The following is a 22,665-nucleotide window of genomic DNA, read 5'->3' on the forward strand; positions in this document are numbered from 1 at the left end:
ATGGACTCATGGTTCGTCTTGAAGTGTCGCAACATCCACAAGCGCTTCGACCTGTGCCACAACACTCAGGTTATGCTGCAAGCTCTGGAAGACACCAAGACAGGCACCATTGACATGGCCGAGCTCGGCCGGATGCTTCGTCTGAGCTCCAAGAGACGTCAGGCCATGATCGACACTATCCGAAAGTGTACCGAGAGAATGACAAAGCAGAAAAAGAACAAGCAAGATGAGACAAGAGAATGCGCCTTGCTCATTCACATGTGCACCGAAGTCTTGGAGATTGCCAGTAAGTGCTTCTTGAACTCAACGACCTTGATGTTCTTTCAGAGATTGCTTTCGGGAATATCATAATGGAAAAGTCCACAGAGTAACTGACTCCTGTATTGCAGACCGCCCCTCTCCTACCGTCTTCCCGTTCATGAAGTTGCCCCGTGAGATTCGAGCACGGGTGCTTCACATGGTCGTTGAGACCAGCTCCAAGGCATGCAGAATGCCTGCCCTCAAGCGCATCCAAGACAAGTATCGCTGCAACTGTGTCAACCCTGAGGCAAAGTTGTGGGGACACATGGCGAAGCAACAGTTCAACATGTACAAGGCTCTGGGAGCAGCCCTGAGAGACGAGTTCTATCAGATTTACTACGGCGAACAGACTCAGTACTTTGCCTGCTGCTGCGAGCTTCTTGGCCACCTGAACACCAATAGCAACCTGTTCGACCACCTGCGCAAGGTTGAGATTCACTGGTGCGGTCCTCAATCTGACTCGGCGTTCCTCAAGCTGGCCAAGTGCCCCAACCTCAAGGAAGTGACAATCAAAATCTCCAAGGCCACGACTGCCATCTTCAACAAGCGTGAGGAGATGATGAGCAACCACTTCCTCTTGAACTACAAGACCAAGCGCATCACGGACAGCCTTGGCGCTGACGAGCTTCTTGCCATCCGAGACATCTTGAAAGTTGACGTTCAGCATATCCAGACTGCGCAGAAGCTTCAGCTGACCGAGTTCGACCGTCAGGGTCTGTTGTCGGCTCTGGAGGCGAATGTCAAGCAGAAGAAGCAGCCCACTCCCCGCCCTCTTGGCACTTGGGCAACATTCATTCAGTGAGGGTTGCGGATTGGTCTCACATGTATCAGGGTTTTACGGGATGTGAGTAGGGAGTCAAGACTCAAGCGAAGCAGCCTGCGGCTGGGTTGGCGGCTTTCTTGAGACTATGGAACGGGAACGAACGGTACCGAATGTTTTGCTTTTGAAATTTGCCTTTACAAAAAGTTTTCTTTTTACCTCTTAGGTAGAGAGGTAGATACGCGCACAAAATGGAACAGATCTCTACATGGAAAAAGAGCGCCGAGATTGAGAGGTGTGACAACAGATAAATTACGCAAGCCTTCACATGGAATCAGAAGGTTACGTACTCAAAGAACATTGCCTGGGGTTCAATCTTGTCTCATACTACCGCGCGCAAGGCGTGGTGTATCCGGCTCAAGATCAGAAGACGAGAGGGCTGAACTGATCGAGCTATGGCAAAAGACGGCATCAAGTTTGCATGTGTGTGATGCGTTACGTGACTGGCGGAAGCCTCCTTGCTCTGACCTACCTCTCTGTTCTTACAGCAGCCTGATATGCTCCGAATGGAGTATAAACACCATGGAGCGACTGGCAGTGCTCGAGTAGTCAACTTCCTCGAGCATCGAGAGCTGTGCCGCCGTTTGCAACGGCTTCTGTTTGGCAGACTGTAAACGGTGTCCGACGGGAAGATGGACGAATGAAGTGAGAAAAAATTTCGAGCCGAGAAGAAAATAGGCGGTGCGCCTTCTTGGCCGTCAGCGTGGCTGCACTGGCCAACACAAGTGGACCGCACTGTGTTCACTGGCCCATAAAACTCCCAGAGTCCCAAAGAGACCGGCGGGTTGGGTGATTGATTGATAACAAACTATTGGCGGCAATAGCGGGATTATGAGCATCCCACACGGTGCCAATGACGCGGGCAGAATGACGGTGCTCGGGTTCGTGCTTCTCTCTCTCGGAGTCTCCCCCACAACGTCGCGTGTTGGCTTGCCAAAAGAAGGTGCGTCGTCGACATCCAGCAGGGATCACGGAAGGGGGGTGCATGGCCTGTTATCTCGCGGCTGCCCGTTCATCCCATCTGAGCAGTCACCAACAACTCGCTTGCTGACGGTGATTCCCACCAAGTGCAACCCCCCATCCATCTTTTATCGATTTCCCCAGGGCCTAATGTGCCAATGCAGTGTGCTCTGCCGCTCTGGGGTCTACGTAGATGCGGCGTACGTGTGACTGCCTTCCCCTTTCCGCGGATTCCCTCCACTCCCTTCCCTCCAGGCTGACAGGTCACAGGCTGAGGAATGACATCCCAAGACCATGGACGGGTCTCTTTCCGTAGCGGCACCTTGGCAGCGCCAGCCCTGTCATCCGTTGGGTTCTTGGCTTCGACCGTTGCTGGCATTATAAGGGAAATGGCAGCCGCGCTCGCATGCGCGTCTTACGGGGTTGACAATCAGTCCGATTCCTTTCTTGGGTTCTTCGCCGCTTGACTTGACTGTTCCTCTCCGAACCTCCCCTTCTACCTCAACTCGCGTTCTACTCTACTTTCGTGGTGCTCTCTCACGGTTTTGTAACATCGCAAGTCTTCTTCTGATCCGTTCTTCAACCCGTCCCTGAACAGTCCGGAGAGCGTTCCACTAGGCGGAAGAGAAATGCGGTTTCCCGCCAGCTGCAACCGCCACCACTAGTCGGAGCATTGAGATCGCGCGCCGTACCTTATTGGGTGGTTCCTTTTTGTCCCTCCTAGCCCCCAATGATTCGCAGCATTCAAAGGCTAGCTTCCTCTGCTGGGAGCTCGCCCTTCTTTCTCCGGACCATACCGCGGGTTTCCCTCTTGATACTGCTTCTCTCAGTCGTCTACCAGTATTTCGTATTCGGTACGATTTAAGCAGTTCCATTCTCCAACTGCCCCACCAAATTAGGGTCCTGGACAAGCTTAAGCTGAGTCAAGAAGCTGACACGAGATGCAGGCCAACATGATCCCTACAAGTGCAACGCTTTGCTCTCCAACGGCACCTGGCGCTCGCGCCCCGGCTCAAACTTGCCGAGAGACGTCTTTTCGAAATGGGAACCCGACAATTGCAGAATGCGCGAGATGTCCCGCGAGGATGTCTCGGATTGCTTCGCAGGTCGTCACCTGGTTATCATTGGAGACTCAACTATGCGCCAGCTCTACTTTGCTGCCATGACTCGACTTGACCATCACGTCGCCGAGAAAGCCATTCTTGACTTCGCTGTATCGGACGACAAACATCAAAACCTCACGACGGATGTCGAAGGCGTCAATTTGGAGTTTATCTGGGACCCTTGGCTCAACTCCACGAGTCTCCACGGCCAATTGGCTCGATTTCGGGACCGTCCCGGATCCGCCGATTATGAGAAACTTGTTCGACAAGAAGGAAGAGGGTCACCAGCGCTCATCGTTCTCGGCACTCCAGGTCTATGGGCGGCGCGTCAGGGCGGTGACCGGTACTTGGAGCTCTTCAGGGAAGGCATCAACGTCCTTATGCCGTACCTGCACAAAAGTATCGACGAATTGATGGTGTACCCCCAGAGCAACTCACAGTCAGCCTTTGCAGAGCTTTCTAACCATGTCCTCATGGCACCCGTGCCTGTTCCAGCCTACGATATGCTTACCACATCCCGCGCCCGAGCCATCACTCCTAAGAGGATTGACGCCATGAATTGGAACCTGGATCACCTGGAGCTGAACGAACAATCACACATCGCATGGGCCTACAATAGCATGACTGAGGGACATGACGACGCTATGCTTGAGGACGGTATACATTCGGTCGACATCGTGGCAGAGAGAAAACTAGATGTCGTCCTCAATGCCCACTGCAATGCCGGTCTGATTAGACGAGGATACGCAAACCAGGTCACCTGCTGTGCACCGTACTCCCCTCTTCGTCGGATTCAGCTTTTGCTACTTGGCCTCAATGTATTGACAATGCCAATCCTGTTTTTGAGTCGGCAGCAGGATGCTTTTCCGTCTGCCCGAACGTCCCGCTTCATGGATACTCTTTTGGCGTTGGCTACCATACTGATCGTTGCGGTATACTGCCTTATCGCCGACCGGACTCACATCTTCGCGAAACAGGACAAGTACTTTGACATACCCGACTTTATGTCACCTTTGGTTGGCTTAGCTATTTTCGCAGCTCTGTCAATTCGTTTCAAAGCACCTGTCTTGTCGTCGGCGAAAGGACTCACTACGACGTCCTTTCTGTCACGAGAGCAAACAGACGAGTGGAGAGGCTGGATGCTGGTATTCGTTCTACTGTATAAGTACCACACCGCATCCGAGTCCTTGGCGATGTATAAGGTACACAAGTTCCTTACGGCGACATTCATCTTTTTGTTCAGCTACGGTCACACGATATACTTCCTCCGCACCGAAGACTTTTCGTTACGCAGGGTCGCATATGTGTTAGGTCGGCTGAACCTGCTGACCTGCTTGATCGCGTTCATGGTATCAAGCGAATGGATCATCTACACTGCGCCACTATTGACGTTTTGGTTCGCAGTCATCTATGCAACGCTGGCTTGCTTCAAGAAGTGGAACAGCAATCCTGTTGCATTCTTTGTAAAGGTTGTTGTGTTTGCTGTCTGCACTTCGTACTTGGTACAAAGCACCCGTACACCTGAGCGTTTTCTGTCAATTCTCAAACGGGCTTGTGGGATCTACTGGGACGTAAATCCCCTGCGCGCCCACTTCGCCATGGACCGCTTTATACCTTACTTTGGCATACTTACGGCGGCTGCGACGCACCGAGTCTCGGTTCTCAGGCGTCGCCAGCATGGCATCAACGCCGAAGCTTTCTTTGAAAAGATCAACAACGCACTTGACCGCGGGTTGTTGGAAATCACTTATCCAGAACAAGACGCGATTCCGGTGAAGCCGATAATGATAATTTTCGCCATTGCGTATCTCATTGTTTTCATCATCCTTGCGTTCATCGCCGAGGTATACCACAATAACCAGTCTTACGACACCTACCATCCGTACACGAGCCCCTGGTTTGTGCTGTCGGCCATAATTACGAGAAACTCTTTCCGGAAGTTGCGAGACCTTCAAATCCCGCCTGCGGCGGCTCTCGGAAGAATGTCGCTTGAGGCCTACATTTTGCACCATCACATATGGCTTGCGAGTGATGGAGCTGCGGTTTTGAGGATTGGAAGCGGAGGCCGCCTACCGAGAGCAGCTGAAGTAACAATCATTGCTACTGTCTTCCTTTGGGCCTGCAACAGATGCCAGAGTGCCACTGTCCGCATCGTTAAGGGTTTGACGGGAGTAGAGGAGAGGGAGCAGGCCGAAGAAGTCTCGTTGGGTCGCAGCCTACCGGTTAAGGACGGTAAGATAAGTCCTGTTCCATGGCGTTCGGCGGCAGCCATGGAAAAGGCGACAGAAAGAGGAAGAACGAAAGGCACCATTGCGTCAAACAGCGCCTTGCGACTGAAGTTTGTGGGCTTCCTGGCTTTACTGTGGCTTGGTAATATGACTTATGGTGTATGATGGGCATTGTACGACAATCCCGGGTTGGAACCGAATGTTCCCTCTACCTGGATTTCGCAAGGCAGACTTTCTGTATTAATGACTACACGAGGAAACGCTGCAGAGTTGCAGATGATACACTTACTTGTCGTCTATCAGTGAGTCGCATTGAAGTGGTATGCTTTACTAAACAGTGACAGGGATGAGGGGCTTGAGTTGCGTGTTTCGAGTCTGCTCCATCTACCCACACATGGATCAAACTCCAGTGTGGTCTCTTGAAAACAAGCTTCGGCTCCCCGTCAGCCAAGCTGTCATCGGCCCAAACGGAAAGCGTTTATGCTTTGGCTTAGGACTTGGCATCTGCGTCGGCTCGAGCCTAACTCAAAAAACCACCTAATTCTCCGACTCAGGCTGGTGTTACCGGACGACAATTCAAAGAGCCGCGGATGAGTCTAGATCTCTTCTAGTGCATTCTCAACGCTTTTTGGAATCTTCAAGTTCTCGAAAATGCGGCTTGCTTCCTACCTGGATGCGATCTTTGCTTGGCGGTTGATCATGATGAGTGCAAGGCAACGGAGATTTACAGATGGTCACCGGCATCACTCGCGACGAGTTGCCAAACTCTACGCATTGACGTGACACCCTTCCCCTGCTGACTCGCATATGGCAAGAGGAAATTCGGGATGGAGCAAAACCCCTCCTCTCCTCTCGGACTCTCCCCTGTCTCATGAGGCTCTTCTGTGATACCGTTTCGCGTGGGGTCGCAAAGCCGCCCAGGGTCCTAGAGGGCGGCCATGTGATTGGTGGCTGAAGGACCGAACCCTGTCCCTTTCTTCGATGGGATGATGGCTGCTTTGACAGGTGCGGCATCAGACGGTTGAGGCGGCATACGACCGGCGTACGGGCATGTCAAGTTGTTGTTCAGGTTGGATGGCAGGTGAGGCTGGTTTCCCTTCCATTATCCTACTAAAGTCGTCCTGACTTTGGGTTCCATTACCCCTCTCTGGTACCAGGACACCCTTCCCTTTTTGCCTCGAGATCACTAATACCCCTGACTCTGAAGCCACCATCGTGCGTTCTTCTTTTCCCAACTGCGGCTTTACTTGCTTGTAGGACAGGGGGCAAGGGTTCGGGAGTTTTACGACGAGACGAATGTCTACCAGATCTGTCATCCCGTCCATCCACGACCTGGAGGCCCCTCCCTTTTCCTTAGTTCCGCCTCCAGGGCATCCCATACCTACCACGGGAAACGCAGCTCCCGGCAGCAGAAGAGATTCATCGACAAAGGGCGGACATGACCATGAAGCTGTTTTCTTCGGGTGGTGAGAAAGACAGGCAGGAATAAGGTTAATATACATATGCAGTCCACCAGCATCCTGTCTCTGTTCTCCTTCTCTGCGTTGCAACCGATCAGAAGAGATCAACAGATTATGCTCCGATAGAGTAGATCTCTTGGCATCCCTTCGCGTTCACTTTCCGTTCATCTGCCTTTCTCTCTCTTCTCCGTGAGCCCCAGCGGCCACTTTTAATTCTCCTCTTATTCAGTTCCCTACGATCCTTTTCTATTCTTAATTCTTACTCTTCGAGTCGGCTGTGCCTTGAACATTCACTGCTATCCCCCTTTCGTTTTGTAAATCCTAATTGGTTGTGTGAGCTTTGAAGCAAGCTATGCATCTCAAGCACGTTATTGCTGCCCTGGCGGCGTTTAGTTCGTTGGCTGTGGCGGGTAGGTCTCGACTCCATCTCACCTGGCTTGAATAGCAATGCTGACTTTCACGTCGTCCCAGCGCCTGCTCAGGACGCGAAAGCCGCGGACAAGGGGCAAGGACAAAACCAGAACCAGAACCAGAACCAGAATCAGGACAAGAACAATGCCAAAGGCAACAATAACAACAGCAAGAACAACAACAACAATAACAACAAGAACAATGGCGATGTCAACATTATCCAAAACATCATAAAGCCTAACATCATCGTCGTCCAGGAGAACCTCGACAAGATCAACCAGCTGCAAAGGCAGAACGAGAGAGAGCTCGCTGCATTGGTACAGTCTCAGCTCGCACTTGCGACGCAGCTGCAAACCGTCAAGGACAATATCCGGATTAATCATTTCAAGGCACAATTTCCTCAGGCGGTGAGTCTACCCTTGTTCTTCACTATACCGCCTTGATACAACTGGCAACGGGTATACAACAACCTATCAGGGCAAAACTGACTTTGACCAAAGAACACCATCATCGTCACCGTCACCGGCCTAGTCGACAATAGAAACCAGGGGCAACAGAACAAGCGATACCTTGTCAACCAGCTCCTCGCAGACAATGGGCAGGCAGGGAAACAGACGCTCGTCATGGTAACAGACCCAACCAACCTTGAAATCTCGACACCGCAGGCAGCATCGGCCCAAGCAAACGCCTTTGGCGCCGCCCGCGTGCAGCTCGAGGACTCATCTTCGTCTGCTGGATCCAATACGTCCGACTTCAGCGCCCAGGCCGTTGGGTCCGCCCCCGCCGACAACACTCTCAGTCTCGCAGCCTTCAACCAGGCAGCCCCCTTTGGTCAGGTAGGCCAGAGCATCATCCTCCCCGCAGGCACGCAGGCGCCACAGCTGCTCTCGGTCCCGGATCCCGCCGCCATAATCCTGCCGCAGCAACAGGGCCTCTTTGTCCAGAATGCGGGGACATTCTTGACCGATTGCGCGACGTCTGCCGCCAACGCTGCCAACGGAAACCCGGCGCTGGCCGGGGCCGCGGCGCAGATCTTTTCGAGCTTTGAGCAGATTGCCGCCGCGCAGCTGGCCGGGTTGTCCGGGCTGGGCATCTTCAATGGGAACAGGGGCAACAACACGGCGCAAGCACCACCGCCGCCTCCTGCTCAGGCGCAAGGTCAAGGCCAGAATCTGGGAAGCATTGCCGTCGGAGCGAACCAGGGAGGAATACAGCCACCTCCGGCAGCAGCAGCTCAACCTCCAGCGCAGGTCGCGACGCCGCCGCCGCCTCCGGCCCAGGCTCAGGGTCAGCAAGGCGGACAGAACCTGGGAAGCATCGCGGTCGGCGCGAACCAGGGGCAACCTGCTCCCGCCGCTGCTCCAGCTGCCGCTCCCGCCGCGGCACAGCCTCCCGCCCAAGTAGCAGCGCCGCCGCCGGCGTCGCAGAATGCTCCGGCAGCACAGCCGGGAGCAGCCATCGTTGACGGAGCCAACCAGGCCGTCGCACCGGTGCAGTTTGGAAAGAATCCCGGTACACCCCCACAAGCGGCGGCGCCGGCTTCGGCACCAGCGGCGGCCCCGCCTGCTCAGGGAAACACTGGGTCCGGAGTGGTGATTGTGGGATCGAATCCCGGGGGCCAGAGCGTTACACAGCCGGCTCCGGCTCCACCTGCGGCGGTTGCTGCTGGTGCGAATCAGGCGCAACCTGCTGCCCCGCCCGCGGCGTGATAGTGTGAGTGGACGGATGGATGGGACTTGGGAATGGGGGTGTTCTGGAGTTGAGGGCAGGGCTTGAGAAGGCTGGGTGGCTGGCTGGGTCTATTTGGATCATGACGGGCGTTGATGATAATGAAGTATTCATGAATCGAAAGTATCCCGCTGTTTGAATTATACTGCAAGAAGCTCCATGACAGAATGTGTTGTGTGTAATTCCGAGTAATCTCAAGCCTTGGGAAATGTGAAAGGAAGACAAGTTCATCGCAGGCTCTTGATTACATACCTACCTAGTAGTCAAGGGTGCTTGAGAGAAGAGGCCGCGGCATCTCTTGAATCGACGTGTTGAGTGCTTGAAGACTGGCCAGTATTAAGACCAAAGACACCATACAATTGCCTAGGTGCTGGCATGGATGATGGTCAGAGGAGCGATATTCCAGAGAAGCACGGTGCGGTAGGGTACCTAGTTGACTCGCTTGCCAATTGGGTTGTAATTAATACCTTGACCTTCACCACAAGCTCCAAAGAGGCTCATACCACTGAAACTTGCGGCGCAAAGAACAATTTCCCACTGCCGATGAATGTCGTCGGTTGAGCCCGTTCAAATTTGTGGGCTCAAAAGAGTCGAGCACTGGAGGCATTAGGTAGATTTCTCCAAAGAGACCCCGACCAATCGAAAACGACCCCTGCATGCTTTCTCGCATCAAGTGGATACAAGCGTCTCGAGAGCGAGGGGTCGCTGCCGGGTCCCAGCCAACCGCTGCCCACGAAAGCGGCTTAGTCACCCGTCCCCGCCGAAAAATTTCCCAGCCGTGAGGCGAAGAGCGTGCGCTCCGAGTGCACGTGACCATAGGGTAAGCGAAGCCCACCGCCAAACTCGCAAATTTCCTTTCACCCACTCTCGAGAGTCTATCACACCTGACCGAATCTGTTCGTCAGCCATCAACCATCGACATCTAGGAGCAGCCTTCGTACGACAGTTGCCCAGCATGTCGCTCGTCTCCGGGGAGAAGTGTTCGTCTATCCCAGCGCCCCTCCTGCCTCTCGCAGAATAATTCGAATTGTTTCTCGAGAGAAAGCAAGTTTACGGAATGGCGATGCTAATTGTTTTTGGTACAGCGAACTTCCAGTTCATTCTCCGTCTTCTGAGTATGTATACTCCCTCCGCACCGACGACAGCAAACCCTACTACACACACCACACCGATCACCCCGACATGACATTCGCGAAAACCCGACACGAGAATTGGAAAGAGGAAAAAGGAGATGGCTAACGGTTGCTCGCAGACACCAACGTTCGTGGTCAGGAAAAGGTCATGTACGCGCTCACCAAGATTGGTGGTGTCGGTCGTCGTTACTCCAACATTGTGTGCAAGAAGGCCGATGGTACGTCTACGAGAAAGCCCTACTCTTTTCCCCGTTCCCTTCGCCAGCAGAATCCACACACGAGGACTGCAATCTTGGCGCTAGGAATGGAGAGAGAAAGCTCGAAACATCACAGGAGGACACGAGAAGACTAACGAATCTCCCACCACAGTCGACCTGAACAAGCGCGCCGGTGAGCTCACCTCCGAAGAGCTCGAGCGTATCGTCACCATCATCCAGAACCCCACCCAGTACAAGATCCCCTCGTGGTTCCTCAACAGACAGCGCGACATCGTCGACGGCAAGGACAGCCAGATCCTCGCCAACGGCGTCGCCTCCAAGCTCCGCGACGATCTCGAGCGCCTCAAGAAGATCCGCGCCCACCGCGGTCTCCGTCACTACTGGGGTCTCCGCGTCCGCGGTCAGCACACCAAGACCACCGGCCGCCGCGGCCGTACGGTCGGTGTGTCCAAGAAGAAGGGTGGTTAAGCGTGTGGCTTCTGATGATGAAAATTTGGGTCGTGCGGTGGCAAGGAACAATAGGCGGCGTGATACGGCTGGTTTTCTCTCCATCTCATCACTCGTGATGATACTCTACTGCTGCATTACAACAAGGGGATTGCTATTCTGCGCAGGATGGTGGCGTCTCTAGATAACGAATCGGAAAGAGTTCCATCATACCAAAACAACAAAAAGCTAAAAAAGTACACGGCGTTTCTGGGTGACGACGTGACGTGATTTTTCTACACACGATACACAAAATGAAAGGTTTAAACTTCTCGACAGTGGCAGAGAAGCCATTAATCGCAATGGTGACTTGCTGGGAGATGATTATGAACACCATTTACTCCCCGGCACAGAACGTTGTAAATCATAGTGACATGCCATATGCCAAATGCCAAATGCCACCCGAAGGCTATCAATTCCAAAACCTGTGCGACTTCCAAGCGAAGCGGATCCAGCGTCCTGCTTCGTGTGGAGGCAGAAACCATGGAGCCTCAACTCCACACGGAAAGCCCGAACCCCAGCCGATCCGGCCCGGGTCTGATTTCATCTTCAAGATGGCTTCTTCGTGCTTCATGGCTGGCGTGCTTGCCAACGCCCAAACATCCCACCAAGGCAAAGCTGATGTCGCGATGTGCAGCTTGGTAGGAAATGGGGTCGCAATAATGAAACGACAGGAATGAACCAGCCGTCTTCGCAAAAGAGTATGAGGGCCAATCTATTCCAGCACAGTAGAGTGAGTCGAGATCATCAATACGGACCTGAGTGAGCCCAGGTACCAGTGTGCTGTGTACCCATAGGTCCACACATGCCTGGGGGACAAGGCGAGCAACGAGAAATAGACCACAAGGTGTATGCAAACAATGTTACGGAGGTAACAAAGTGCAGCGGAAGGAAGGAGGGAGAGAATACAGGAAAGTAAGGGGGTGGGGGGGGGGGGGGGCGACGTCGATACCCTCATAGTGACCAAAAGTGCTCCCGACCTCCAAGGAAGCATCGCCCGTTGTCGACGACGGCCGAACGGTATGATTGTGCCTTTACCACTCTACCCTTAGAGTGCATAGATGGGCAGCCTTGAGTGGCGAGCAGGACCAGATGTGACGCCATAGCGGGCAGCTTCCATTTTTGCGTGCATCTTCGTTGCTAGTAATTTTAGTGACGGGTCGGTGCACCTCCCAAGATGGATTCTGATGCCGGGGGTCCCTCGAGGTACCTCCCACCTACCTACCTGCCTGCCTGCCTACCGGCGCTTCGAGATCGAGAGGTCGCGGGTTCGAACGGGCTTTCTTTTCGACTTTTTGTGTTACCTTTGCCGAGTCGGCTGGGATTCCCTATGTTTAGCAAGGTATGTATGGTGTTGGTGGATGAACAACCTCACTCCGTTGTCAGGTACGCTCACACGAGGCGCGGCCGATGATATCTGATCATGTCGTGAAATCTACTCTTCATCATGAATCTACGAAAACCCTTCTCGGTCTACAAAGGGGGTATATCGACAAGAACACCACATCAGCCCGTCCGGCCCGTCCGGCCCGTCCGACCTCTTTTTTTAATCCTCATGAATAACAGCCATATCCAAAACCTCAACCCTGCCCATCCCCTTCGTCTCACCCGCGATGAAATCCCCCAACCCCTTGAACGCGCCAGGCTCCACGAACCCGACAACCTCCCACTCGCTCCCCAGCACGTCCTGGCTCTCAACCTGCTCCACGAACCCCAGAATCCGATCCTTGACCGTGCCGGGCTTCTGCTTCGGTTCGTCTCCGTCGTCGTCGCCTCCCTTCTTGCCACCGGCAGCAGGCTTCTCCTTGACAGCCTGCTTCAGCACGCTCGTCGCGCACGTCACGCGCAACCTCATCCTCGCCCTCTGCACGGGGATAGGCTGCGCCGCAATTAGCGCCTTCATCGCCTCGAGAGCCTGCGACTTGGCCGACTTGGTCGTCGTCACGCCCGTCCAGTGGAACCCCTTCTCGCGGGGCTTCGCCTCGCCCTCTTCCCCGCCCGCCGGCGTTCCCGCGCCGCTCGCCGTCTTGGATCCGCCGCCAGCAGCGCCCTTCTTGCCAGGCGCATCGTCTCCATCCCCGTGTGCCGCAGAGCTCAGCATATCAAGCGCCTTCTCAATCATGCCCGTCGTATACACCCTCTTCGTCCTCGGATCTACCAGCCGACTCGCCACGATCCCAATCACCTCGTTATGCACCCGTTCCGTCTGCTCCGCCCTCTCCTTCCCGCCCACCTGCATCTCCCCCTTTTTCAATATCTCCAGCACGATATCATCTGTGCTCTTGCCCTTGCCAAACGCCTTTTCCAGGTCCTCCTTGGGCGCCGTCTGGCCCTTGGAGACGTTGAGGAACACGTTGGGGATCTGCAGCACGTTGTCGAGGTCCGTCTCGATGCCGGACCGCCACTCCATGACCTTGTTCTTGTAGCACGCAATCTCGAAGCGCTTCTTGCCCTTCTTCAGGCGGACCATGGACACGTTGGTCAGCTTGATCTGGTTCGAGGGTTGGTTGATCATCCGCGACATTGTGGCGGTTGTGAGGTTGTCGCTTTTCGATAAGTCTTTGAGGTATGGAGAATCGTGTGGAGGATGGTCCTTCGCGACCGTATGTGGTTATTTGCGGCGACGAGAGAGATAGTTACTTGGGTTCGTTGTTGTTCGGTGAGGGTGGAGGCAGCCGTCTGCCAGAAAAGTTTTGGCGGGGTAAAGTATTGATGTGGTGCAGCTGCAAGGAGGGGCAGCAGACAATGGTAAAATATGTTTACGGCAGGTGCTGGGTTGGTCTGACGTTGTTTTAGCGGATACCGAGCCAGGAATTCTGCAGCTAAGGCACAGAAGGCGCCGGTGACTAATACTGTCATTTCGACTCATCTCCGTTACAGCTGCAGGACAACATGGTTGGTAGAGACGGACCCATTCAAACAGCACCATCAGAACAGGACACCTTGAAAGTTTACGGAAAAGAGAGTCATGTTCTAACAGCATAACTAGATTCTATTGCGCCGGGTGTAAACTGGCGCTATCGGTAAACCGGACGACTGGGTCCTCCCGTATTGACAAACTCCAATATGCCCAGTCTTGTACTACGAACCAATCCGAGCGTTCACTGCTACACCAGCATTCCATACGCTATTCAATCTTCGTTTCGTACATTGCTCATTACTGTGAGTGCATTTACGCAACCCACTCACCGCCAAGCCAGCGGTTGAAGAAGTCCGACGAGGCCTCGGGCTGGTCCATGGGGACCATGTGTCCGGCGCCGTACAACTGCATGAAGGTAAAGTTGCCGCTGGACTTGACCTTTCCGTACTCCTCACCCTTGCCAACAGTAAGACCCTTGACCTCGGCCTTGTTGAAGCTCTTCTGGCCAGGCCACTCGAGAGCCTCGGTCCAGGCACGGTTGCCGAGCCAGTTGCAGATGTAGTCAGCATCGCCCGCGTAGATGAGAACGGGGATCTTCTCGAGGAGGCCAGGAACGATGCGGTGGAAGGGTTGGAACCAGTCACCGGCGAAGAGGAAGTTGCGGTTAATGTCAAAGTTGCAGCTGTCGTAGCTGTCGACCTCAGCACCGAGGGCCTCCTTGACCTCATCCTGGTTGAGGTACTCGCTGATCCAGCCAAGGGCAGAGTAGCAGAGGTTACTGCTGTCCTCGCACTTGCCACGGATATCGTAGACGTTCTGACCGGTGCGCTGGTAGGGGCCGATGAGGGCGTTGTTGCAGTAGATGCTGGCGGGAACGCAAGACCACACGCTGCCAGAGTCGTAGCAGTTCTTGATCAGGCTTTGGCAACGGGGGAGAGCGTTGTCCATGGCCTGGCACTCGCCCTCGTCGAGGACAGCCTTGTAGCCACCCTCACCGCAAGCCATGGGGCGGTAGTATCCGTACTGGGTCCAGCCGTCGGTGAGACCATTGCCGATCAGGACACTCTTCAGGTTGATGTTGCGGTCCTCGTGAGAGAGGATTTCAGAGGCGAAGACGGGGATGTAGTGGCCGGCGTACGACTCGCCAGCAATGTGGAAGTCCTGCTTGGCGTACTCGGGGAACTGGTGGAAGAAGAGGGACATGAGAGCGTAGACATCCTTGCCGGCAGCGACCGTGTTGGAGACGGAGGAACCAGAGTAGGAGTAGCCGACGTTGACGGGCTGGTCAAGGAAGATGACGGAGGCGTTGTTGTTCCACGACCACTCGTTGTTCACAATCTTGAGCTTCTTGTCGATTGAAGCGGGGCCGAGCTCCATGAAGAGACCGGTCAGGGAAGAGCAGCCAGGGCCACCGTTGAGCCAAAGGACGACGGGGTCATTCTTGGGGTCATTGCGAGACTCGAAGAACCCTGCGATAAGGTTAGTCACGACTCAAAACGGACATAGATAGTATAACATATCGGGCGGGCTGCTTACAGTAGAAGAGATGCTTGTCGTTCTCCTCATCATCGAGGTATCCGCTGTACTGCTTGACCTTGTCGACGCCGAGAGCGGAGGGGTCGACCTTCTTGGCGCGAAGGTTGAAGTTCTTGAGGTCACCGCCAATCTTGCGGTGCTTCTCGCCATCCTTCTCAACCCACATGCCTTGAACATCAGCGCCCTTGACAACGTGGTCCCACTTCTTATCGGACTTGCGGTGGTGAGGCTTAGGCTTGGTTGCCTGGGCGGTCTTCTTGAAGGACTCGACGGCCTCGGGGGCGAGGAGGGTGATCTCGTCCCAAACGGCCTTGGCCTCGGAGGTCATCTTGCCGAACTTGTCCTCGAAAGCCGAGAGCCAGTTCTCGCCGGTGGTCTTGATGGAGTCAAAGGGGCTGTCCTGGCCGCCGAGGACTTGTTGGTCCAAGGCGAGGGCGGTGGAGGCCGCGCCGAGGACGAGGGCGGAGGTTGAGAACCTCATGGTGGGCAGTCAACTCGATTGATGGAGCACTGACGATGGAATCGAAATCAGAAAAGATGAAATGAGATGACTATGGGGAGGGGAAGAAAGTAGAGATGGCGGAGGGAGAGGAGGTTGTAGATGGGAGGTTGAAAGCGAATGAGAGGAAGAGGGAGCTCGGAGGAAGTGTGACAGGCGACAGGCAGGAAGCTCGCGGACGTAATAAATGAAACATGACGGAGGCGGGCGGGTTGGCTGGGTGCTCTGCCTCATACTCTGGGTGCTCGGGGGTGGGGGGAGACCCAGAGAGAGCAGAGGTGCACAGCTTGTCACTGCTGCTGCCATCGGGGCTGGGGTGCGTTGGCCGAGCTGGGTCGCGCTACCGCTGTCGCAGGCTCGCAACAGCAATGGCAACGACACAACTCAAGCAACAGCTCTACGGATACGGATACCTACACAAACTGCGTGGACCACCCTCAATGCACAGGTTGCTGTGGAGAGCTCCAGCTCACAATGCAGAGAAACGACTGGCTCGTGAGCTCTCCAAGGGTTGGCTAAACGATAGTCGGGAAACACTGTCCACCTGATCCCCGCGCCTCGGACGCTAAAGAAGGGAACCTGCCTGTTGCAGATCTGCTAACAGACTCCCACTCATCGACGCACGACAATCTGATAAGCCGGTACGTTCCCTCGCCGTCCCTCGCTCTTCGCCAGCCCTGCTTCGTCTGCGTCATGTCAGGTACCGCCGTACCGCTTGGCAATCACCTCAGGCACCACCTCACAATCCCACGGCCAGGAACCTGTGCCTGGACCTGGGACCTTTTGCTGCGGAGGTTCCATAATTCTTCCTTGCTGATAAGCTGATGCCGCCGTCCCATTCGCCCGGCTTAGCCATTCCAAACCAAACGGGAGGGATCTCACGTCCAGCCAAACCCAACAGTAACGCTCCAAACGCAAACTGCAAGATCCGACGCCCTAGCAACAAGTCCATCTTCTTGCTCGTGGTGTTGTCGGTGTGTCGAGGAACTTTGAAAGAGGGAAGATGGTGTTCGTACTAGACCTTGCGCAACATTTGTCTCACTCAGCCGCCGCTACACACGCGTGCCACGACCCATCACTTTTCGGTGCGTTGTAACTGCTTCTCAATGCCGCCGGCGTGCCCTCAGTCAGTCGCCGACGAACTGCAACTGACATTCGCTTGCCAAATGTTTTGTGTGCTGCTTACGGGTGCTATACTCGCCCGCTTCCGATTACTAGCCTTTAGGTCATTCGCCTTCCTTACTTTGAATACGTGCCTCACTATATTTGTAGTTCGTGTCAGTCCAGAAAGCCATCCTTCGTCGCGGCCAAGACATGACTTCATGTGGGTGGATCCTTCTCTGATATGTGTGAGAACCTCTTCGGCCGTCTAGATACCCACCCATCCACCAATGCCATGCCGTTTCGCCCGATCGACTGGAAGGGTGTCGACGCAGACTTAGATACTTTACCGTCGGGATTCGACTTCACCAATGTGCTTCAAAATTCATCCACATATCCAACAGACTCAGTCTAGGAACAAATCATAGCAACCACGGCACCGGCAACGTCCCCTTTCCTGACATCTCGGCATGCACCGGTAGAGTCGATTCACAATCATAGTGAACTTGTTAGAATTTGCTATCATCTACTGTGGGCTGTCGGCTATGTCTAGCCGTTGCCTTCACATACCTACTCCTTCCATCCATCCCATGGTCCGATAGCACGCCCACTAGCCAGACCAAAATATGGCATTTCCGCCATTGTTGCCCAATATCAGACCGTCTGTTGACTGTCCCAAAGCTGAAATCGTCACAACCTGCCGACTTGCCCAGAACGCCGCCTCCCACCCAGCCTACTTTTGAGCAGGCGGTCGAGACCCCGGAAGAGCAATGTCGTAGGCCTTGCCATCCAGCTCATGACTTGCGCGGCCGTATTCCCCTCGTTATCGTCGCCAATGTAGGCGAAGCACTCAAACACCCAATACGCATTAACTCCATCCCCAATACTGTACATAAATCGCGAGTTCCGTATACTGTGCTTTACAATTCTTTTGTTCGACTGTGGCGCTGCTCCCATCATCTCGGATCGCGATTAGATTAACAAGTCTGTGGTGGCTCGGGTATATCGATCGCTGGGAAATCTGCGTGAGCCACCACAGTCGTGGCTTTCCTGTGCCTGTGCCGCACCATTCGAATGTAGATGCCAGAATCGGCTCGTCTCGCTCAAGATCCCTGGTTTATCAGGTAGCTGCGTCGGCCGCTGACATGGACGGGCTCGACGCTCTGTTCCGCCGAAAGAACTGGAATGCATTCATGCGGAATCTACTAGATTTCTTCTTCACAACCTTGCCGCCTTCTGTTTTGCCCAAAGACCCGTTCGACAAGTGAGAGCCGTTGGCGTCGTAGTGAGGTCCGTTGACGTCGTGGTCCAGGAACGTAGACTCGGGCTTGACTTCGGCGAATGGCTTTGGCTCCGAGATCGTGGGCACGCCTGGAAGCTGCTCCGTCGACTCTCTGCTGACAATGCTAGTGCCTTGAGTGCTCGGCGACAAAGGCATCTTGCCGGTGGTGGCACTCGTTGCCTGTGAGGCCCAGTCCCCAGTGTACGGACCCGTGGTGCTGCCGTCCGTCGTCTCGCTGCACCGCTGCTTGCCGTTATGGCCGGGATGATTGTCCGGCGAGCTACTAGCCCTGTCTCTGCAGTGGAATGGATCGCTTGCGGCAAAGTCCGCCACGGAATCGAAAGACGTCACGATGCCGTTCACCTCCTTAGGGTCCTCCGGCTCCGGCACGTCAGTGATGAGCGCTGTTGTGTGCTCCGAGCCCGCTGGCTCCTGGGACAGCCCATCATCTTCCTGCTTTAAGTCGTCGAGCAGCGGGGGCGGTATGGTAAGCTCGGTCAGAGGCGTCGTCACCCGCGGGGTCATGGAGTCTCTGCTTCCTTCGGGCCCGCCGGCCAAACTCATAGTCCGTGGGGAGAAGGCGCCGTCGTTGCGCAGAAGTCTCTTGCGGATGGGATCCTCCTTCGCTTGCTCTTCCCTGATCCGTTGCTCAAAAAGACCTTTATTGATTTCGAGCTCGTCAACAGTGTATTTCATTGCTGGCAATATGTCCGCCACTCCCTGGAAAAGAGGGATGGCGAATAGGTTCATGAAGCTTAGCTGGGCCTTAGACAGTGAGATCAAGTCCTTCTTCGGAGGCGACAAGAGAGACGACGTGATTTCTAACTCGCTCTCCATGGAAGCTTGCCGAGAGAACTCGTCCGAAAGAATGTACATCCACTTCAGCGCGGTTTCGTGCTTCCTTGCCTGTAAGCCGTTGGGTTAGTAGTCGAACTTGAACACGAGAGATTGTGAACTACTGACCACGTTGCTGATGTCTGCACACTTGATGAGAAGTGAGCATACGAGAGCCTTTTGCTCCTCTTGCATACGGCCATTCCAACCATCAGTTGTGTTGTCAACGTCCAGTTTGTCCTGGGTATCTCCGAGCCTTTTCATGTAATCAAAATGCAGGCCCATGTCCGTGGCAAGGATGGAGCTGATCATAAGGTGCCGCATCTTGGTATCTTCGAAAGCGCTTGGCCAATACCGCCGAAGGATCTGTGAGTAGGCGGCGCAATGGAACGACTCGAGCACTGATCGATCATTGTACAACTGTGCCAGAGGGGCATTGAGAGTGACCAAAAATCCGTTGTTGACACCTGGGTGGCCGACATCATGTCCAATTGCCGTAATCAAGAGCGTCAAGCCGTCAAACGGATGGAGCAGCTTTGCCATTGGGGAGCTCTGCGGTGGATCTTGATCCGCCAAGGGATCGGCGGGATATGGCGCAAGAATACCAACACGAACCAGGAAGTGAAAAGTAGCCTGTAGAACATCAACGACATGGCGGAAGTTATGATAAGGGACAAAGTTGTTGTATGCAGCCCGGCAAGCGACCAGGAAGCTTATGAGTTGGTCTAGTCAAATCGTCAGCAGCCGTCCTCGCATGGCTTATGTGGGCGCAATGTACTCACCTGTCGGTATCCGCCAGCGATCCAACTCGGGCATTGTCAAGGCATGCTTGAACATCACCATGGCCGCAACAAGGAGCTCGTCATCTGTGAAACTATGCGCACAAAAGTGCCACTGACCAACGGCGGCAGCGACAGCAGCTTGGCGATCGGTAGAAACGGCAATGCTAACGTTGGAGATCCGATCGTCGTCAGAATCCGCGCCTGACCGACAGATGCCCCTCATGAGACCGGATACCATGGCTTCCCTGAGGTAGGAAAATGGTTTCTCCTCGTTCACTCCAACCCATGACCGTTTTCTGCCGCGCCGTACTTCGAGCATTTCTTGCTGTTCACGGGCCGCATCCTTATGCGCCCGATAAGCATGGATCTCGAGACTCGTGATGCATTTGAGGTGTAAAGGGCTGATGATGACATCCACGGCTCCTAGATCTAGGCACCGGATGATCAGGCGTCGGTCCACTGACGCCGAAGGCTTGGGTTTCGCATCGTCGCTAGCCGGAATCGTTGCGCTACCATCCTCGGCAGGCGAAAAGCTCACGATGGGTATCGGCACGATCAGCTTTGATAGGCTACGCAGATGCGACTCGGTCATGATCCTCTGCAGTAATTTGAGGCCGTAGACATCCTCCTCAGGAGTGTGAATGTTGATGTCAGCAGTAGTCGGGCGCGAGTGCGGCGATGGTGATCTAGACCGAGACCGGATTCTGGGTAGCCGTTCGTCGTGGGGCACATCAATTAGAACCAGCGTTGGCGTAAGGTCCATCATGGACTCGTCCGAAAGCTGGAAGAGGGTAGATATGCAGGCCGAGCCTGTGGAACAAAGATAAACTGAACATATCATTAGTACACGATGCCACGAGTGTATGATATTCAGTCCGAGCCTACCTTCTCCAAAAGTGTCCAGTAGCAGTTCTGCATCTTTCTGAATATCGTCATCCTCCTGCACGACGGAGTCGGCAACGTCTAGTGGCTGATCATTTTGCGTATTAGGTCGGATAAGCCTGTCCTGGCGAACCTGGCGGTTCACGTAGACGACATGGCAAGTGGCATTGTCCATCATGGCTTTGGGGAGCAACCAGTCTCGCGACCGGAGCGCTCTGGCCACAAGGGCAAAGAAGATCTACGAGCGTGACGATGCGATTGATCAAACTTGCAATTCTTGAGCTTTCGCAGCGGGACAAGTCGAGGACGGCGACCCAGTCCTGTCGAGAAGCAGCACGGCGGCGCAACGTCTTCAGTGTCCAGGTGGATGGGCAATGCGCGACGAATGATTCAATGAAGCAGGCTTCGTGATAAAGTCGTCGGGATTGGAAGGCAAGATGTGGTCGGGGTATCGACCAGGAGTCTCATGAATGGTACTTCACCAAGTGCGGGCGACGAAGCAGCGGTAGCGCGGTGGTTCCGACGGTCACCAGGATTGGCATCGATTGTAGTCGTACGAAATCGGATTGGCCGAGATCATGGACGTGATGTTTGTTCCTAAAGTCGAGGCGTGTACGGATCCTTTTGGGTTTTTGTGTGAGTAGGGGCGATCGGGAGAGGGGGGATTTGTCGTTTCGCAGTTGCGGGTACCGTCGCGCGGAGAGTTCGCATGTATTCGAGACGAAGGGTGGAGGCTTCGGTATGCTGGCGCTGTTGATAGCGAGCGAAGTCTTTTTTTCCTTTGGTCAGTCTGGCATAGGAGGAGGATGAGAGGAGGAAAGAATTGCAGAATTGGGCGGCAGAGAAGCGGAGCACAAGAAGGAAGCGACGACAAGTGTACGTGATATCATGAAGGGTAGGCTACGTACAACAAGGGCTGGGACGAACGGGCGTGAAGTGGGAAGAAAGGAAAGAGGGCGACTGGGCGGCCAGCTGGGACGGGGAGGATTGGAGTTTGGGTCCTTGGAGGACTGGGACTGGGACTGGGACTGGGACTGGGACTGGAAGGAGAGTACGAAAGTACAATGGACCGGGTCGAGTACGAAATTGTTAAGCAACGCAAGGGGGGGTGGGTGGATGTACCGGGTGCGAAAGAGGGCCTCGAGTGAGTGAGAGACAGACAGCCCAGACGGGGACGGGAGGAGAGACAACGGGAGAGACGAGAGAGACAGCCCCAGGCTCTGCGCTGAGAGGTGGTTGCAGTTGCAGTTGCGGGTGCGGGTGCGGGTGCGGTGCAGGTTGCAGCAAGCAGCCCCGGGCAAGGTAGGCAGGTACCTAGCACCAGCAGCACCAGCACAAGCTCGCAGCAGCAAGCAGCAGCAGCAGCAGCAGCAGGCACTGGGAATGTGTGGTGTGCATGTGAGGTGTGGAGGGTGTGTGGGTTGGGTGGGTAGGTGGGCAGAAAAGGACACCATAGGCGTACGCACCACGCAGTAGGTACTCCGTACTTCCAGTGGATGAGAGCGTATCCCCAAGTTGGCCCTTAAAACTGCTGCTTGCGAAAGGGGAAAAAAAGACGGGAAAAGGAAGGCAGGCGAGCGAGCGAGCGAAAGAGAAAAAAAAAGTGTGCCAAGATCGAGAAGGCCAGGCAGAGTAAGGTACCTTATCGAGTACAAGGCACCTACCTGTCTTTGCCTGTGCCTTTCCTCTTCCACCTCGCCTCAGTGCATACCTCACAGTCACCATTGTAATAACTGCCATCTCTCAGCAACAGCAGGGCACCTGAGAGACCAACTCACGAGGCCCAAGTTTACCATGAGTTGGGAGGTCATTGTACCAACTAGAGAGTGTAGGTTCTCGCTTTCGCCCAATCGGCCGTGCATGCTCTCCCGTCACCCTACCTACCTAATATGCCCTAGGTACACAGGTTCTGGTGACAGAACGGGATTGCAAGTATTACATACTTTGCCCAGCAAAGCAAGGCGGGACAGAACAAGAAACAGAACTCGAAGCTCTCCAAACTGTGGAAAAGCTAGAGGAGTGTAACTTGACTCCGGGCTAGC

General features: G+C 54.6%; 7 protein-coding genes across 7 annotated transcripts; 4 read left to right on the top strand and 3 right to left on the bottom strand.

Moving 5' to 3' along the window:
• HER10_EVM0000935 (uncharacterized protein) lies at positions 1 to 1,102 on the top strand (the record flags this gene model as incomplete). Its single annotated transcript, XM_035470700.1, has 2 exons — positions 1 to 286; positions 390 to 1,102. The coding sequence occupies 2 exons, from the start codon at positions 1 to 3 to the stop codon at positions 1,100 to 1,102; spliced, it is 999 nt and encodes a 332-aa protein (XP_035335608.1).
• Positions 1,103 to 2,075: 973 nt separating this feature from the next.
• On the top strand, positions 2,076 to 5,904 carry HER10_EVM0009324 (Cas1p-like protein). The gene is made up of 2 exons (XM_035478814.1): positions 2,076 to 2,934; positions 3,028 to 5,904. The coding sequence occupies exons 1-2, from the start codon at positions 2,811 to 2,813 to the stop codon at positions 5,574 to 5,576; spliced, it is 2,673 nt and encodes an 890-aa protein (XP_035336381.1). The 5' UTR covers positions 2,076 to 2,810; the 3' UTR covers positions 5,577 to 5,904.
• Positions 5,905 to 7,014: 1,110 nt separating this feature from the next.
• HER10_EVM0010676 (Cas1p-like protein) lies at positions 7,015 to 8,991 on the top strand (the record flags this gene model as incomplete). The annotated part of the gene is made up of 3 exons (XM_035480128.1): positions 7,015 to 7,281; positions 7,343 to 7,689; positions 7,783 to 8,991. Exons 1-3 carry the CDS (start codon positions 7,224 to 7,226, stop codon positions 8,989 to 8,991), a joined length of 1,614 nt encoding a protein of 537 aa, XP_035336502.1. The 5' UTR covers positions 7,015 to 7,223.
• An 891-nt stretch (positions 8,992 to 9,882) lies between these two features.
• Positions 9,883 to 11,092, top strand: HER10_EVM0012454 (40S ribosomal protein S18). Its single transcript, XM_035481849.1, has 4 exons — positions 9,883 to 9,990; positions 10,096 to 10,125; positions 10,263 to 10,361; positions 10,513 to 11,092. The coding sequence occupies exons 1-4, from the start codon at positions 9,966 to 9,968 to the stop codon at positions 10,827 to 10,829; spliced, it is 471 nt and encodes a 156-aa protein (XP_035336669.1). The 5' UTR covers positions 9,883 to 9,965; the 3' UTR covers positions 10,830 to 11,092.
• A 1,301-nt stretch (positions 11,093 to 12,393) lies between these two features.
• HER10_EVM0005075 (uncharacterized protein) lies at positions 12,394 to 13,371 on the bottom strand (the record flags this gene model as incomplete). Its single annotated transcript, XM_035474700.1, has 1 exon — positions 12,394 to 13,371. One exon carries the CDS (start codon positions 13,369 to 13,371, stop codon positions 12,394 to 12,396), a length of 978 nt encoding a protein of 325 aa, XP_035335999.1.
• A 648-nt stretch (positions 13,372 to 14,019) lies between these two features.
• On the bottom strand, positions 14,020 to 15,724 carry HER10_EVM0010160 (serine carboxypeptidase; the record flags this gene model as incomplete). The annotated part of the gene is made up of 2 exons (XM_035479629.1): positions 14,020 to 15,176; positions 15,244 to 15,724. 2 exons carry the CDS (start codon positions 15,722 to 15,724, stop codon positions 14,020 to 14,022), a joined length of 1,638 nt encoding a protein of 545 aa, XP_035336454.1.
• A 1,614-nt stretch (positions 15,725 to 17,338) lies between these two features.
• HER10_EVM0002616 (3'5'-cyclic nucleotide phosphodiesterase) lies at positions 17,339 to 21,667 on the bottom strand. The gene is made up of 4 exons (XM_035472322.1): positions 20,627 to 21,667; positions 19,742 to 20,569; positions 19,089 to 19,684; positions 17,339 to 19,031 (listed from the first exon to the last, which is right to left on the bottom strand). Exons 1-4 carry the CDS (start codon positions 20,799 to 20,801, stop codon positions 17,964 to 17,966), a joined length of 2,667 nt encoding a protein of 888 aa, XP_035335765.1. The 5' UTR covers positions 20,802 to 21,667; the 3' UTR covers positions 17,339 to 17,963.
• Between the last annotated feature and the right edge of the window lie 998 nt (positions 21,668 to 22,665).

The sequence above is a fragment of the Colletotrichum scovillei genome, assembly GCF_011075155.1.
Source record: "Colletotrichum scovillei strain TJNH1 chromosome Unknown Contig00003, whole genome shotgun sequence".
NCBI lineage: Eukaryota > Fungi > Ascomycota > Sordariomycetes > Glomerellales > Glomerellaceae > Colletotrichum > Colletotrichum scovillei.